The sequence below is a fragment of the Oreochromis aureus genome, linkage group 12 (genome assembly GCF_013358895.1).
Source record: "Oreochromis aureus strain Israel breed Guangdong linkage group 12, ZZ_aureus, whole genome shotgun sequence".
NCBI lineage: Eukaryota > Metazoa > Chordata > Actinopteri > Cichliformes > Cichlidae > Oreochromis > Oreochromis aureus.
Genome location: NC_052953.1, coordinates 30,590,609 through 30,607,691, shown reverse-complemented (window position 1 = coordinate 30,607,691; position 17,083 = coordinate 30,590,609). Strand labels below are relative to the sequence as shown.

Below are 17,083 nucleotides of genomic sequence, written 5' to 3'. Positions count from 1 at the left end.
AGTGGCTACATGCTGCTTTTCCATGCATTTTATGGTCACATAAAATTTTTTGGGAAGGTGGGCTTTAACACTAGGCCTGTTCAAATCGTGACTCAGACATTATTATTCAGTTTTGTCTCGATTGTTAATTATTCCTCTGAATCCAGCATTTGTCAGGAAGCTTCAACTTCTGTAGCCCCACGCAGAGTTAGCAGGCTAACTCTCATTAGCCTCCTGCAGTGAGAATAGACAAAGACGGAAACCCAGTCAGCAATTTTGACTACATTGTATCCGAAGCACCAGTCAAATCATTTTTCCTGTGGGTGTCAGACACTTTCAACATTAGAGGAACGAGCTTAGCGATCTCTGCGCTTCACAGGAGATGGAGCTATTGACAGCTGTGTCGATTTCAAGAACGTCCCAAGGTGACAATTTTCCTTTGATTAGCTGCTTCGTTAGCAATCATTCCACTGAAGCCAGTTTTAAAAAGGGGTTCACAATATATCTGACACCACTGTTGCAGTGTATCATCAACTTTTAGGAGGATAAAGAAAATTAAGACTCTTGTCAGATTTCAAAGCTAATTATGCACCGGGCTCGGCCATACTTATAAACCATGTCACATGGCTACAGCAGTTGTCTGCATCTTGAGAGAAAAGAGTTCTTACTCTGCTCAAGTAACTGCCTAGCTTGTTGAGTGTGCAGTCTATCTTCATTAAAGACAATTTCTTTTTTTAATAACAGCCATACATGAATAAATCACCATTTGGCCTTTTTTTTTCTCTGGGAGATAATAACCAGTTGCTGCTTCAGGTTGACTTGCCAGTGAATGACGGGCTATGAAAATGCCATTGGTTTGGTGGTCTGCATCCACACACACACTAACTCACATCCAGACCAATGAGAAAGAATGCTGCTTTTATTGGTCCAACTGTACTTTAGCACTGAAATGACCGGTGTTTTATTCAGAGTGTCTGCCAGCAGGAAAAGAGGGCTGGAAGGCAGCCAAGGAAAAAAGAAAAAAAAAAGCATGGCATTGTGGGGCAGGAGGTAGAATGTGGCTCTAATTGAGCATGTATATGTGTTCTAACTCACATGCACGTTCAGGGTCTGGGCCAATTCACTTTTGAGTTGACCTGATTGAGCGCATGAACAGAACCAGCAGTTAATCTGCCAATGAAAGGTTATTCAGAGCTGTTTTGCAGCCTTAAATGAGAAATTTCCAACATTAACTGCAATTGTCACCTGAAATTTACCCCTCTTTGCACAACCACACCGTTCTACAACATAACTCCCATCCGTTTTTTTTCCCCCACAGACAATCAAGTGGAAAAAGTGGAGAAGTGCTTTATCTTCAAACAGTGAGATGGGGGATAATCATAAAGGGAAAGGAGTGTGTTAGCATTAGAAAACATGGCAAAACGTTGGTTTAAAAGAGCACGTATGCACATAAATACAACTGACTTGCTGGGAGAAATGGAAAGAGGGATAGGGAAAAGGAAGTCAAAGACAGGAGAGGAGTTGGGGGAAAAGACAGACAAGGAAAGCGAGCAGGACGAAATTCTCTGTTTAAATTCTCAACTGGGTCTGGATCTGTTTACCACCACAGACCTACAACCTTCCACAAGTTCACCCTGAGCAATCTGCTTAATCTACTTTCCCCCTCAAAGTGACTTCCAGAAAACAGGCGGCCCCCACCTCTCAGCCGGGTGGCGGGCCCTTAAAACTAGCCTCCTCCTTCCCCGTCCTCGGCAGCAAAGCCCTTGATTAGTGTGATGTTTTACTGCGCGCGTTTTGTGTGTGTTACTCCTAACAAGTTTTGCGCTGTAATGCATAAAAGCGTGTGAGAGAGTTTGTGTGGCCAATCCCCTAGCAGTAAACAGGCTGGAGGGCAACGGGTCCTCCCTGATGAGGGATTAGACCAGGCTTTTTAATTACAGTTTTACAGTCACAGGAGTAAGAGCTCCACACAGCTCCTCACCACTGCTCTGGAAGCCTCCAGCTACAGCAGCTGACTGTAGCCACAAAGGCGTATATCTGAATCCCCCCTCAAAGATTTTGCAATACAACTGTATCTCTGAAAGCCTTAAAATGTAGAAAAACTGAATTTTCAGTCCCAGCATTATTCTGATGATGGTGTTTGGTCAAATACAAATACAACGACGATCTCAGGCTTTAGCAGATTAATGATGCTGCCTGAAAAGGTTTCGCAGCTCTGAGATCTTCAGCAAGGTAGCAAATGATTTTGTCCTGGTTTACATGTTAAACACCGAATTTACTTTGATTTCAAGAAGCCTAAAACAATTTCACTGATATTAAAATTCCTCAACCTTATAATTTAAAGCCTACAGTTTCAGGAAAATGTTTGTGAACACTTCACTGTGTTTCGTTATAAATATGACCTAAAACGTCATCAGATTTTCACAAAAGTCCTAAAATTAGATATAGATAAAAACTAGACTTGGACATTTATTTATTAAGGAAAATGTGCTGTAAAAAGGACTGCATTAGTCAAAACTCTTTAGAGAGGACGCATAACGAGCTGCTGTTTTTGTGCAGGCCCCACAAATCTGATGTGTTTGTGCCATTATTTGCTTTCTCAGACATTATTGTGAAGGTCCAACTTTGATTGATCCTTTTTCCAAACTCACACCAGACTGGCGTCTCACTGATTCAAAGAGTCTGATTCTAATTTCACCTCCATATTTACTGCTAAGGCCACAGATTGTCAAGCTTTTGCTTGCAGCTGTATATCAAAGTTATAAATTATAGACTTTCTTATAATTTATGATTCCGCCAAGGAATACTGAGACACTACATAAAACAAAGACAGAGAAAAACTATGCAAAAGAGAGTATTGCTAGGGACAGATCAACCGAGGTGGAAGCAGCAAGCAGTGACTTAAGTGAGAGGTCGCTTTTAGCTTGTGATGATGCAGAGTTGTGTTGCACGCTGCTGCTATAGCCTGTATGGGCACACAAATAATGGCGGCGTGATGGGAAAAGCTATACTGGTACAAAAGTCAACTCACCTTCACGTTAGCTGATATACCCTTACAGAAAAACAAAAGAACACAGTAAATCAACAAAGGAGCTTTTGAGGAGCACAAAACTGATAGAACATCAGGGGAGTTTGCTCATAATAATAATAATAATAATAATAACAAATAAAAGAAAGAAAATGAAGCAAATAAAGCCATGAGAAGGAGATGAAACCACTTTGGGCTGTAGGATTATGGGATTTATAGTTCTTAAGAATGGAAGTCTGGGAGTGGAGATACAGTACCAAGCAGTAATCCACAAGCATAATTTGAGCAATACTGAAATGGATCAAAGGGACTTTGGGGAGTTTTTTACTATGAGGTTATTGGGATCAATGTGCCAAAACAATGCCGCTGCTTTGAGGTGTCCTACTCGTGTGATAGTACGCAGAAAAAGTATGGCTTATCAGTGTTATGCACAGGTCATAGCTTTCTAAAAAAAAAAACATTTTGAAGTTTCAAATTTTAACTGAATAACTCCATCAACACAGTAATATAGAAAAAATCGACAGCAAGCTAATATATCTGTGGGGGACAAAAATGATTTGATCCCCTGCTGAATTTGTAAGTTTGGTCACTTACAAAGAAATGAAAAGAAATTTGCTCCATTTAAGTGCTATAAATGCGCAAATTTAACAGCGTATCAAATTATTGGCCCCACTGTATAACTCACCTTTCTATTTAATCATGTCGTCACTAGTTTTTATGGATCAGCACCAGCCCCTGCCTATGCACTGTGACCATGCTGTGTGTGCAGCTTTGCATCTTACCTTGGTTTCTGTGCGCCGTGTGGTTCCATCATCAGAGGTGACCACTGAGACGTGGGAGGTGGGGGTGCCGGGGTCTTCCTCAATGGTGACCGTCTCCTCCACCACCTCCTGCGGCTCCTGCATCATGGCCAGGGATGTGGCGTTACTGGGGCTCTGCTCCTGTGCAGAGAGAAGGAAAAAAGAGAATCTGAGAAAAACTGAAGTAACCGACAGATTTTTTTTTTTTTTTTAATTAGCTATTAAGATAGAGTGGAGAAAAACAGAACAGCATCCAGGTAATCATCCATTAGACATACGACAAGATGAAACTTTAATTGGGCCACAGCAGCAACAAATGACATTAGAATCCAGCAGAGAGAAGCAGAGCATAAATAAGAACATTGCAAATGAAGTGTATTAAATATAATGCCACCTGCAATTTGCAATGCAACACTCGAACATCAAGTAGATGGAAAGTGTGAAGCGCACGGCGTGAATAATAATGTGTAGAAAATGACTGCTTTAAAATACACGGATATGAATAATAAGTGTTTACGATTTCCAAACACGATGCAGTATGAAAAAAGGGCTGCAAAAAAATATTCATGAAAATGACTGAAATGTGAAAATGTAACTGTATTGTATGGATATAATTAAAAATAACATACTGCCATTTTCACAACGACAATGACTCAGTGTGTCAAACGTATTCAGTCTGTCCCAGCACATAGTGTGCTTGTATATAGGTCATGGAAATTTACATACACTGTCAAAGATTTAAAACAGCAGTTTAAAACACAAATGCACTACTGGTTCACTCAATAAAGGACGTAGCTGAATTTGAAACGTTTATGTTATTGTCACTGTAACAGCAGTAGATTTAGGATAGAGAAGCATAACACCAGACATGCAGTGATTCAGTAATTGAATTGGATAGTTTGGACAGTGACTCAGAAAGCTACACTGGATATCGATGACAACGGACCAATCGATTCGATTCGGTTCTGTCTTGCTCTGTGTTTACTATGCCACGTGTCAGCAGCAGCGCAGTGATTGTTAGAACAAAAGCTAACATAGCATGGAGGAAGATAACAACAACTTGTCAGCAGATTGGAGGCATTCCACACTTCTTGTTTGTGGCAGGTAAGTTTGTGACTTAAACTGTGCCCGGGTGTCTTCATTCGACTGAAAAACTGTTGACGTCTCTTTCCTTATATAGCATTTGTATTCTATTTGTATTCTATTTTTATCTTATTGTATATTTTATTCTATTTTATTCTACTGTATATAGTATTTTATTTTATTCTATTCTGTACAGTTGTGTACTGTATTTATTCTTATTTTATTTTATTCTAATTTTTGCTTCATAACTTTTGCACTGTCCACTTCCTGCTGTGACAAAACAAATTTCCCACGTGTGGGACTAATAAAGGTTATCTTATCTTATCTTATCTTATCTTCTCTCCCAACTTTCTATCTCTGTCACAGTGCTCTGCAAAAGCCTTGAACCACTCCTTGGTTCTTTATATTTTGCTAGGAAAATGGGTGAAACAATTTCTTCAAATGCGGAAAAAAGAAAAAAAAAGAAAAGGCAGAGTTAATACAGTTCTAACAGGTTTAAAATCAATATTTGGAGTGACCAGCTTTGCTCTTCAACACAGATTGAACTCTTTTAGACACGCTTTCTTATAATTTCTTTAAGTAGTCTTCAGGAATATTTCTCCAGGCTTCTTGTTTCTGCCTTAAGCTCTGATCTCGGTCAAGATGATCCCACACTGGTCTGGGCTCTGAGGAGGCCAATGACGATTTAAAATCTGATGGTACTTTTCTACATTCATATTTCCATCACTTTTGACAGGATCCCCACAACCACTCAAACTACAGCATGAAACCATGACAGAGCCTCTACCATGTTTTATTAAGGGCAGCAGACACTACTGTTAAACCTCTTGCCTGATCTCCCCAATCCATAGTGATAATGATGTGAACCAGAAATTTCAAATTTGGATTTAACACTACAAAATACCTGATGCCACTAATTTTCAGTCTAGTTATTATATAATTTGGTGTACCTCGGTCTTTACTTCCTGTTTCCCTTTAACAGAGTCAGATGAGGCTTCAGTGAACAGTAGATGGATCAAATGAAGAGTCAGATACATCGCTCGCGTTCTGTGTCTAGCTGTGCCTGGATTTCTTTCCATTTCTTAAGGACTTTTCTTTTTATTGAACTTTGTTTTAATTGGGCATTTTACCATTTTTTCAGCAATATAGGGAAAAGTAAAAACAAACAAACAAAAACAAAAGGGGGTACAAAATATGGCACAGATGTAACACCAAGTAAATCAAGTTCAAGCCATCCAGGTTGATCAGTGACCGTCCCATATGTCGTTGACATACAGGTGGTATAGGTATAATCTGAGGTCATCCCTTCCTTCTTCTCCCCTTTTTCAAAAACCGAGAGCTTTGTAAGGCATCAACATTGTGGCCGCCAGTCTGATTAGTGGTACAGGTTTTAGCAGATGTTCATTATGTGGAGGGCTCATTGACAATAAAAGGGTTTAACAACAAGCATATACATATCTACTTCAGTTTTTCTATCGAAATACCTTATTCCACATATTAACTACTACATGATATGGCGCCCTCATGTTCAATATAGCTTTCCCATTACCTCCAGTATTTACTGAGCTGATCCATTCTACAGTCTGAAAAAGTTCATTTCTCCATTTTATACATTTCCTGTACTTTTTCTTTCCATTCTGTCTTTACTGGGAGTTCTTTCATTAGCCATCTCCTGGTAACTGCTTTCTTACCAGCTGCCTGGTAAGAAACCATTCAATTTAAAACATATCACATGGGTAATTACTTCTACAGTTTCACTCCAATATGGTTGAATAGCTGGGCAACCCCAGAAGATGTGAAAGTGATCAGCTACCAGTTCTCCACACTGTCTCCAACAACGTCCACATTTACATTAGGCCTTCTGCTTTAATTTTAGTTTTTGGGTAGTAAAAAAAAATCTAATCATATTTTTCCATGTAAATTCTCTTCCGTGAACTGAACAGGATTTATTCAGTTGTGTAATCTTAGATTTGTACGCATCAGTTAGTAGGATGATTAGGCCAGTATTACTTTCATCCCTAGGTTTCATGTTGCTGTTAAAATAGGATCTAACCCCCGATATCGGAAGTAGTCTTGCTTTTCCAAGTCATGTTTGTCCTCAAGTCTTTCAAAACTGTGCATTTGCCCTGCATCTGATGTCCAAACACCTCTGGCTGACCAACGTTTAAAGCGATTATCTTGCTGGGCTGGAGCAAATTCTTTATCATATGCTACCCATCGTAGCTGTTTCATCTGATTTCCTAATTTTAGTTTTTCATATTCTTCAAACCAGATATTTAGGGGTGTTCTTGTCCCACAGTTTAGATTTTCTTTCTGTTCTAAATGTGATTTCCTGTCTCTGATTATTGTTTGCAATGGTAAATCTATTTGAGTCATGTCCACCTTACTATTTTGCTTTGTAGGAAGGGTTGCACCAGTAGATTAAATATCTCAATTCTGCAGCTTTAAAATGACTTTGCAGGAAGCTGTAGTGTTGTGTATCTCACTCTGGGCTTCCATATGAATCCTGAGAGCATTCTGCTCCACATATTAAATAGTTTCATTGGTATTTCAACCAGGACTGATCGAGTTGTTTATGTCAACTCTACTACCACTTGACTTGCATAACAAAGTCCATCTATGTATACCTTCCTTTGATTCCCTTATAATCAGTAAATAATTTATATCATAGATCTCAGATAATGTTTTGGGAATCTTATAACCCAGGTTTTCATCTGTCTAGTACACATTTGTATGTCATAACCTGAGTTTTTTTGTATTTTTGTTTGCTGAATAATCACCAAATGTTTTCATACTTGACAACAATTTTGGTTAACTTGTTTCAGAGTGAGTAAAGTTTACCAATATATCATCTGTGGAAGTTTTACTATCCTTCAGTATTCAGTATCCTTAGTATATACTCCTCTGATTTCTTTTTCCTCTCTAATTGCTTGTGCAAGAGGTTCAATAAATAAAGCAAATAGGGCTGGACTAAAAAGTCACCCCTGCCAACAGCCTCTTTGAATGGGCACTACATTGGTCATAGCCCCATTTATTTTTATTCTCCCAGTTGGATAGCGATATACGTTTTTTACCAGCTGAATGACTTATTTATTAAAACCAAATCACTGCAATGTCAGAAAAAGATATTCCCATTGAACTGTTTGCATCTAGACTCAAAACAATGGACTCCTTTTGATTTTTGCTCATACCATCCACTCAGTGTAAGGCTTGCCTTATGTTATCATGAGTTTGTCTAGTTTTGAGGAATCCTGTCTGATCATCATTTATAATATGAGGAATTATATTTTCAAGTCTACCTGCCAGTATTGATGCAAATAGTCTACAGTGCAAGTTCAATATTGATATTTGGCAGCATGAAATTCATTCTGTTTTATCATTACCTGTCTTTGGTATTACTGAGATTATGGCCTACCTCCAAGACATCTGTATTTCTCTGCTTTTGAGTATAATGTTAAAACATTTTAATAGTAGGGGTGATACTGTGTCCCTAAATGTTTTGTAATATGCGTCCCATAGAATGCTTGGGGATACTCCGTCATTATCATTTCGTTCTGGATCACTGTTATATTCATTTTTTGATTAATCAGTTACATAAGGGGGCATTTAGTAAACTTTTATTGAGCCTCCAGGTTGTAGACTTTGTTTCTGTGTCTAAATGTAAGGACACGTAAACACCTGCGTGGTCTGACACATCTTTGACCATTAAGTCACATTTAGTAATCCCGTGTCTGTCCAAGTTAAACATGAAAAAATAGTCAACTTTATGTGGACGAGAGAAGAAGGTAAACCGTCTCTCTTTGGGGTGCAGCTCCTTCCATCATAAGCTTTTTGCTTCCTGCAAAAACTTCTTCACTGTACATGTCTTCAGATTCATTCTTTTAGTTGTATTAGTAGAGTCAACAGAGGGCTGCAACAGTATGTTCCAGTCTCTGCCATACATAAGGGTACCTCTGGTCTCTTCAGTAATCATGTTAAATACTTTCTTAATTAGCATTTGGTCATTACCTGGTGGTCTGTAAACATTGAGCAATCTCACTGGCTTATGGTCAACGAGTCCAGTTACTAGGATATATAGCCACTCTTTGTCTGCTATTTGTCTAATTAGTTGAAAGGTTTTTTATTAGACATTAATATTGCGACACCTCTTGCATGTCCTTGTTTGTATGATGAGTAATATGTATGTCTAAAACCCAGTTGTTTCATCTTTTCATGTTCCTTATTATTTATATGCATCCCTTACCAGAATATTATGACTTGATTTTCCATTTCCTTTTTCGTTGCAACTTTTTTTCCTTTTGACTGGGCTTTGCAGGCCTTTAACATTTAATGTTATTATATTATATTCCTGGAATGATGTCATATTCCCCTAAGCAAACATGTATAGTATAAACTCCAAAAGTGAAGTTAGAACATAACTTCTGAACAGGGAATCCTCCAAATGAAGGGCCACTCCCGGGAGCACAGAGATCCTCTCTGGTTCTGTGTGTGTGCTTCCCTACTCTCAAGTGTATGCTCCATATTATAGTTAGATTAAACCACATTTATTATCAAAATGTCTTGCTAAATGTGACCTAATGATTTGTAGAGCACCATTATCTGATTCTAAATTGTCCTGATAAACAGTTACTTGTGTCTCTACTCCGAAGCTTTTCCATAAGCTGTTTACTCACGAATAGCCCTTAATTTTAGTCCCTTAATCCTCCTTTGTTGTTGCTCTGTTATATGTAATGGGACTGTCAACATAGAAGAACCGAAACCTTGCTGGGGCTCGTCTCTTGCACAGTTTACGCAGTGGAGCATATTCCCTTCTTTTTTGGATAACTTCTGTCGGGTAGCCATGGTCAAAAAAAAATCTTGTGGCAGTGTTGTATCTCCAGGTCGATGTCCGAGAGCAAAGGTTTGGTCTTAAGAAAGTTCTTCAAGGACTCAGTTGGGTTTTCATGTTCTTGTCCTTCCGGTACTCCGAAGACACATAAGTTGTTTCTTCAGGATCACGTCTCTAAATCAGTTAACAGCGAACACCATTGTCTTCACTTCTTTCTCAATTTCTTTCCTTTGCTTTCCTTTTCTGTGGTCTTTACTATCTTTAGCCTTTATTTTCCCATAAGTCTTTAAATAAACATGATGTTCTAGACAGGAAAAAAGGGGAAACGATAGACCTTTGCTGAGAGTTCACATAATATGCTGCTATTCGTTTTGCTGCCACTTCCTCTTTTGTCCTGTACACCATGCTGAGAAATATCAGCTCTTTGGCTAACAACTCTTTGGGAATCACCTTGTTGGTACAAAAATATAATTTTATTCCTGTCTAACTATGTTATCTTTAGCATTTTCATAGATTCAACTATGATCAAATGATCTGTTTTTGCAACAGGCTGCTAGTAACAAAGTGCCTAAAGACACATTTTAGTCTTCTTTGCCAAGTTGTCTATTATGCGTAGACACAATACTGATTCATCGCTCGAGTTAGGCAGAATGATGATGCTTGAATAATTCACTGGTCAGTGTTAATTGGCTTAACAAACAAACAAACAAATCCTCTGAAAACGGTCAGGTACAAGAACAAGAACAAGACTGAAAATGAGTGAAAAAAGCAGCCAATATCCAAAGGAAAACGTTAAAAACCTTCAGAAAGCCTGAGGAAATATTGGTCAAGACCACTCTGAAAACTTTAATAAAAGTCTGGCTCCATGGAGCAGAATATAAAAAAAAAAAAAGACAGGTAGCTCAAATACCATATGCTCACGATACCATGCACCAGCTATAGTGCACTGATTATAAGAACAAGAGCTAACAAAGCGTGGAGGTTTAATAACTTAGCATTGATATCAGTGTATCATTGTTCTTGATATCAGAAGATACCCAAAGTTGAAGCTTCAGCATCAGAAATGAAAAAGTTGAATTTGTGTGTCTTTATACAAGAACAGCATAGTCAATATTGCATATAATAGCACACACTCAGCTCACAATGCTTACATTAATTCAGGTCCGTTCTGAAATGACTCACATCCAAACACTGCAATGCAGGATAGGCAACAAGCTCCTTACCTCTTGATACTTAAAGCCAAGTTAAAGCTTCTTTCAAGGCAAGAAAATTCAGAAAGACCATTTTTATTCATATTTCATTGAAAGGCCGTGGATTTCAAAAAGAAAAAAAAAACATGTCTATAGGCTACAGATGAAAGTGAATATAGAGTTTCGCATAACCCACCTGACCTTGTTCAAAGAAACAAGAAAAAAATGTGCTTCCTGCTGCATTTCCTGCTGATGGAAAATGATACAAAGTCAACGGTTGGAGGTGCAACGCCCTGTCATGGCCCGCTGCTGCGCTGGAGTGTGACAAAATTACAGCTCTCAGGGTGGAGAGGGAAAGGGAGGCATTTGAAGCAATCACTGATAACCAAAACAGCACGGAGCCAAGAGAGGGAGAGGAAATCGAAAGTAATAGAGAGGGCGGAGAGGGAAAGGCTTGCAGTTGGACGGTGTAGTGGGAGAAAAAGTGTTTCTTATATCAGAGGAAAAAGGAAGTCTGCTTGTACTAGTCTTAAGGACTTTGTTCAGGGTGTTAGAAATGCCACAATAATGTGTGCACTTCCTGTTCTCTTTGACCCTGATGAAATGTATTTTAAAATTCTGTAAACAAAACAGCAAAAACTTCCATTCAGAATATATTTCTTACTTTTTTAACCCCTCATAGTCTTTATCTTAAAGACACATTTAAATAATCTCCAACAGTGAAACCCTTCCAAGTTATTCTAATCTATTTGCAAATTCATTCACATGCTGTAATGATGACTATTTCTGTCTGCCCAACTACACAAAGCTCACAGGAGAAATGAAGCGAAGGCCAACAGGCGAGCAAGAGGAAAAGTTTTTGTGTTATTCCCTGTTGTCTTTTGTTGAAACACTAAGTGACACCTTGTGGAGGAATACGGCTTGTTTTCTTCACATCTTTGAAGACACTAATAAGCGAACACTTCTCCATTGATTGGACGAGTTCTCTCAGGCTTCAAAGCCCCACACGCCCTTCATCGATCTGCTCATCCCTCTTGCTGATCAGTCAAAAAGTTTGCACTTTTTACGTCTAGGATCCTCTCCCCTAATTCTGCAACCCTTCAGCCTCCAGGTCCCTGATGGGAAATAGACCTGGGCTCTCAGTCTGGGTATGCATCACCTCCTTCAGCAGCTCACTAAAAATAAAAAACAGCTTCCTTCATTTACCTGCTCCACTCTATTCAGTAACTTAGAGTCAATTAGCACTCTGAACTGAGCCGAGTTAGGTCATTACACTTGGAAAATGGTTCCCAAGCCCCATTATTGGGGTTAATGACTGGGAAGGCTATCAGCTGCATAGAAAGAGTCACATTTATTTACACAAAATCATTGTGAGCTGGAGAAAAGACATTTTTTTAAACAACTGACCTCAGGCTATAAAGTTCAGCTTTGCTGGGAACAGTGTTCTAATGGCATTCTGAAAAAGAAAAGGTCAGTACTGATTAGTTGCATCCAATCAGCATCCTTGTTCTGTTTAATTATATATGCAAATTACCCTCCTGACTCAGTGCCCAGTGCTAAAAACAGAATGGAAAATTAGTTATTTGAAGACCCTCCAAGTGTGTACACAAGTCATTTAAAATATGCAATGTCTTCCAGTGGTAATAAAATAAAGCTTTGTTTGCACAACTGCATCATTTACTGAAAATTCAAGGTCCAGTGGAACATCCACAGCCTTTTGTGGATCCTGCACCAGTCACTGGCTTCCACTTGTGATAAAAGATATCTGTCCTTAGCTCATTGGTCTCTTTATTAACACTCCATAAAGAAAATAATATTATATATTCATAAAATAAAGACAGCACTTAATTACTCATTCGGTTAAGATCATCAAAGACAGGAACCTATGGGGATGTGGATATGGACTGCGCAGCATGAATGGTTTGATTTATCTTTTGAGGACAAGAGTACTGTATAGAAGTTACCCCCTGTTCCACCACCTAATCTCCCTGTTAATCTGGACAAGTTAACTGCATTCCTATGATGTTTAGCTCTTTGAAGGCTCAATGGATGAACCCACAGTAGGTGCTGTCACAGCAGGAATATGTAATAAAAGCAGCGCCATCCTGCAGTTGTTTAAACACTGTTAGAGCACTGGACAGAAAGGAGAGCGCGGGGGGATCGCTGACAAACTGGCTTCTTGATCCAAGCTTAATGCGAGGTTGCTCGCTCACTTCTCCCGCACTCTGCATGCAATAAATTAAAGCGTGCCGTCGAACTCGACATTACTGCCCCTAAATAAATTATTAAAAGCCATCTGGCCACAGGCTAGCCAGGCTTTCTGAGGGCCCCGGGGAAAGGTGAGGCTGATTCCGAGTCAAGGAGCCTCAGGAAAGCATACCCTTCAGCCAAGGAAGGGTGAAGGAGAGCACAGTTAAGTTAATGGTTGATTGGAGAGAGGGGAATGATAAAGTGTCAGAGGGTTATGAGCAGAGCTGGACTGGGACAAAAAATCGGCCCGGGCATTTTGACTAGAGACCGGCCCATCAGGTATTATAGGAAAAGCCATAAAGCCCTTGAATGAAAACAAATGCTGTTGTGACAGTGATGTACACTGTCTTGTTGGTATATGTATGATATCTATACATTTTACATCAGATAAAAACTTTGGTTGTAAGATTCAGATAATTATTTATTAAAAACTAGACATTTTAAATGAGAATAAGAAAGAAACTTATTTCTTTGTGCCCCCCTTTCCCTGTTAATGCCCTACCTGGCCCCCTGGCAAAACTTTGCTAGACCTGCCCCTGCACAGTTACCAGCTGTCAGCTACTTAGAAAAGGATCCTGGTGTTATTGGTCTCTCAGAAACAGTTCATAGCTTCCCTTCAACTTATTCATGTCACATTAAAGGTATACCTGGTTCAGCTCTGATGATTCAGTAAGAACATCTCCTGGTTTCATCTGCATGTTTCCCTCTCACCACATATCCAAACCGATATCATGACCAGCAGCTTTACAGCTGTGGCTCCAGCAAACATCAGCTGATACTAGAAATTAATATTAAATAAATTCTAACAACAGCCTATCGCGCTTAAATGTGCTACTGTTATTTAGCGCGACATCCGCTGGTTTCCTCTTTCTGGCGCAAAGTGGGAGATAAACAAACAAGAGAGACGGGACTTGCGTCAGAAATACCGATCAGCTGATCATTGATCAGTTTCATGCAGGAGAGGGAGGGGGAGAGTATGAGAGAAGAAGAGACAGCTGACAGCATAAAGACACAGAATAACTCCAGCTTTGTGTCTTTTTTCCATTCTAGCTGAAGTCCGGGACAAACTGTGTTCCTTTTCAGCTCAATGCGAAACGCGTAATATTCTCTCTGAAGATGGGGCAATTCAGTTTTTTACGGGATGGTTGGCAACTCTACTAACTAACCTTATGAATAAAATAAAGTTCACTATCAGTAACATCATAACACCCACCCAGCTGTATATAAACTCCGTCATGCTAGCTAGTACTAGGGATGGGTATTGATAAGATTTTCACGATTCCGATTCCATTTTCGATCCTGTTTAACGATTCGATTCTTTATCGATTCTCTTATCGATTCTTTTTAAAAAAGGAGAACACACAGGTCAATTAGCTTAGAACTTTGTTTTATATCTTCTCTTTGAACAAGATAGAAATTTAGGAGTAACATGGCCTTACAAACCCAACAGTGAGATCTTAAGAGATCCACAGCCTACGGCTCTTCAATGGGGTTTCACAGGGTCCCCAGGAAAAAAAATTGTAAATGTAAAACAATAAAATAAATATTCTTCTGTAGCAATAACAAAGTATAACATAACTTATTCTGTAGCAATTACACAAGAATATCCAGTAATGTCCCTGCCTACAATTAAACGCATTCACTTACCGAAAATCGGGGCAAATGGGTGCAAGCCTTTTACCACAAACTTAGTCACTGCTCGGAGACATTCGTCTATCCTGGCCTGAAAGGAGACGCTACCGGTAGACTGCAGCGAGAACTGCCAGCCAGACTCTGTCTGTCTCATCATGGTCACCTAAATGCACAATGGCAGGTTTTGTAATAAAGCAGATCTCGCTAACATAATATGCACTGTTAGTTGATTAGTTACCTGCCGCATTAACGGGAGAGGACATGCAAACCGCTGCTGCTGGGTTGAGATTCATGAGTCCGGAGCGGAATTAAAAACACGACATTCATTTAAGGTTATCGTGTGTTTTGTGAGCAAATGTTTTTGCATATTCGTAGTGTTTCCTCCTTTAAATGAAATATCTACTTTGCAAGTATTGCAAGTTGCCCTGTTGTCATCCGTTCTCGTAAAGTATAACCAAACTTTTTAGCGTTTGAGCCGCCTAGGCGCCCTGCCAGGTAAATGACGCTCCATAGCGTGGTGGTGACGCTATTCGGGTGACTGGAATCGATAAGGGAATCGTTTGCAAAAATGGCAAACGATTCCAAGGAATTGAAACAGTGGGAACCGGTTCTCAACAAGAACCGGTTTTCGATACCCATCCCTAGCTAGTACGCAGTACGAGTTATTGTAACTGACTGTAAAAAGTCAGCACAACGAAAATAAACTGCACCTAAACTTGGTTTATATCTGACCCAGATAGACTGCAGGTCATACCTTCTTACCTGAAGTTCAGTTCACCTGACACGCGGAGCGGCGGCCTCGGGTTTCTCCTCCTCATGCCTCCTCTTTCCCTCATCCACCTGCTGGCCTCTGTGGAAGCTCCACCATAGCCACCACCAAACAACTGACTTATTTTTACACATCGGCCAGCATCTGGCCAATCCACCACCTTTCACTCTTTATACCGTTACAAAAAACCCCCAAAACAAAACAAAAACAAAAAACCATTGGCCCATAAAAACGAAAAATTACCCGGTATGCCCGACGGCCAGTCCAGCTATGGTTATGAGGAAAAACGTGATAAGGAAGGAGGAAGACGTTTGAGGACGTTTTGAGTGCAAATCTTGTGGAATCGGTTTGTACTGGCTGAGTAGAACGTCCAACGTTAAACAGGAGAGCTACTAAATCGAATGATCCCAAAATGCAGCATGAGCAGTAACAAAGGAAGACGACACTTGAAGCTCAAATAAAAGTCCCTGGAGCAGGGTATCATTATGAAAACATTCCCACTAGTATGACTATGCTGGTGTGTGTATGTGTGTGTCAGCAAGAGTCAAACCTGAAAAATAAAGATAAAAAAAATTAAGAGTGCCTCATAAAGAAAACAAAACACACCCTTTCATAAACCCAGCAAAGCCTGTCTGTTAAGGACTGGATTTAGCCAGAGAAGTACAGCACGCCCTGGGGTTCCTGTGCCCAAGAAAAGAAGGCAGAATAAAAAAGGTGTTTTGTCTTCTTGCCTAAAATATAGCCTTGCCAAAAGCTCAAACCACCTCTGATGAGGAGAAAAGAGCTTGCAAGAGATTTGCTAGTTAAATCACTTCTGTTCAGCCGGTGGTAGCAGAGAAGCCGAAGCATCAAACGGACAGGGATTTGGCTCACAAGAGGGCCCAAGGATTTGTACAACCTGCACTTTACTCAGTCCAGTGTGGCTGAGGACTTGGTGAATAATGAAACCTCATCTTTCCGAGCAGTACAGAGACCAAAAAGACTATTACACCGGCTAACTCCAGCATAAGTGCTTGGAGTGTGCTTCTACTGTAATGTACATTTTAGATTATTTTTAGCCAACTAAAAATGTTTGAAATTTTTTTTACACATTAAACCTTTATGTAGATCGGGCAGAGAACAAACCTTAAGGTCTCCATATCTCAACAATGCCCACAAAAATCAATGCTCCAAAAGAGTAAAATAAAATAACCAAGCGCCCTTGAGCAGCCTCCTCTGAAGAATATTTCTTTACAATAGATTGCACAGGGACATACAACACCTTAAAAGCAACTAATCTAAACCATAATGGATTGCTGTGCTGAAAAAAAGGAAAGAAAAGGAGGACTAGGAATGCTAAAGCGGGAGATTAAGCGATACAGCGGTGTCAATTAGCAGTGGCCTGCTATCTGCCATCAATCCGCACCCATTCATCATCTGTGTTCAATAAGCTGCTCAGTGCCGTCTAAGGACGGAGAGATAGAGTAAAATGAGGGAGTGAACAAAGATAAGAGGCTCTCCTTCAACCAGGACAGAATCTCAACA

The 17,083-nt window shown here is 39.7% G+C and overlaps 1 protein-coding gene across 9 annotated transcripts in view; it reads right to left on the bottom strand.

Annotated features, from left to right (window-relative positions):
* The window catches only part of arvcfb (ARVCF delta catenin family member b), a 248,251-nt gene that overhangs the window by 85,049 nt on the left and 146,119 nt on the right, over positions 1-17,083 (bottom strand). For 8 of the 9 annotated variants that reach the window (XM_039620658.1, XM_039620655.1, XM_039620651.1 and 5 more), the window contains 2 exons: positions 3,790-3,948; positions 3,011-3,031 (listed from right to left, as the gene is read on the bottom strand). In XM_039620658.1, coding sequence (XP_039476592.1) covers positions 3,011-3,031; positions 3,790-3,915 — 147 coding nt within the window. In that variant the 5' untranslated portion in view covers positions 3,916-3,948. The remainder of the gene's footprint in view (positions 1-3,010; positions 3,032-3,789; positions 3,949-17,083) is intronic. The other variant, XM_039620652.1, reaches the window with a different exon arrangement.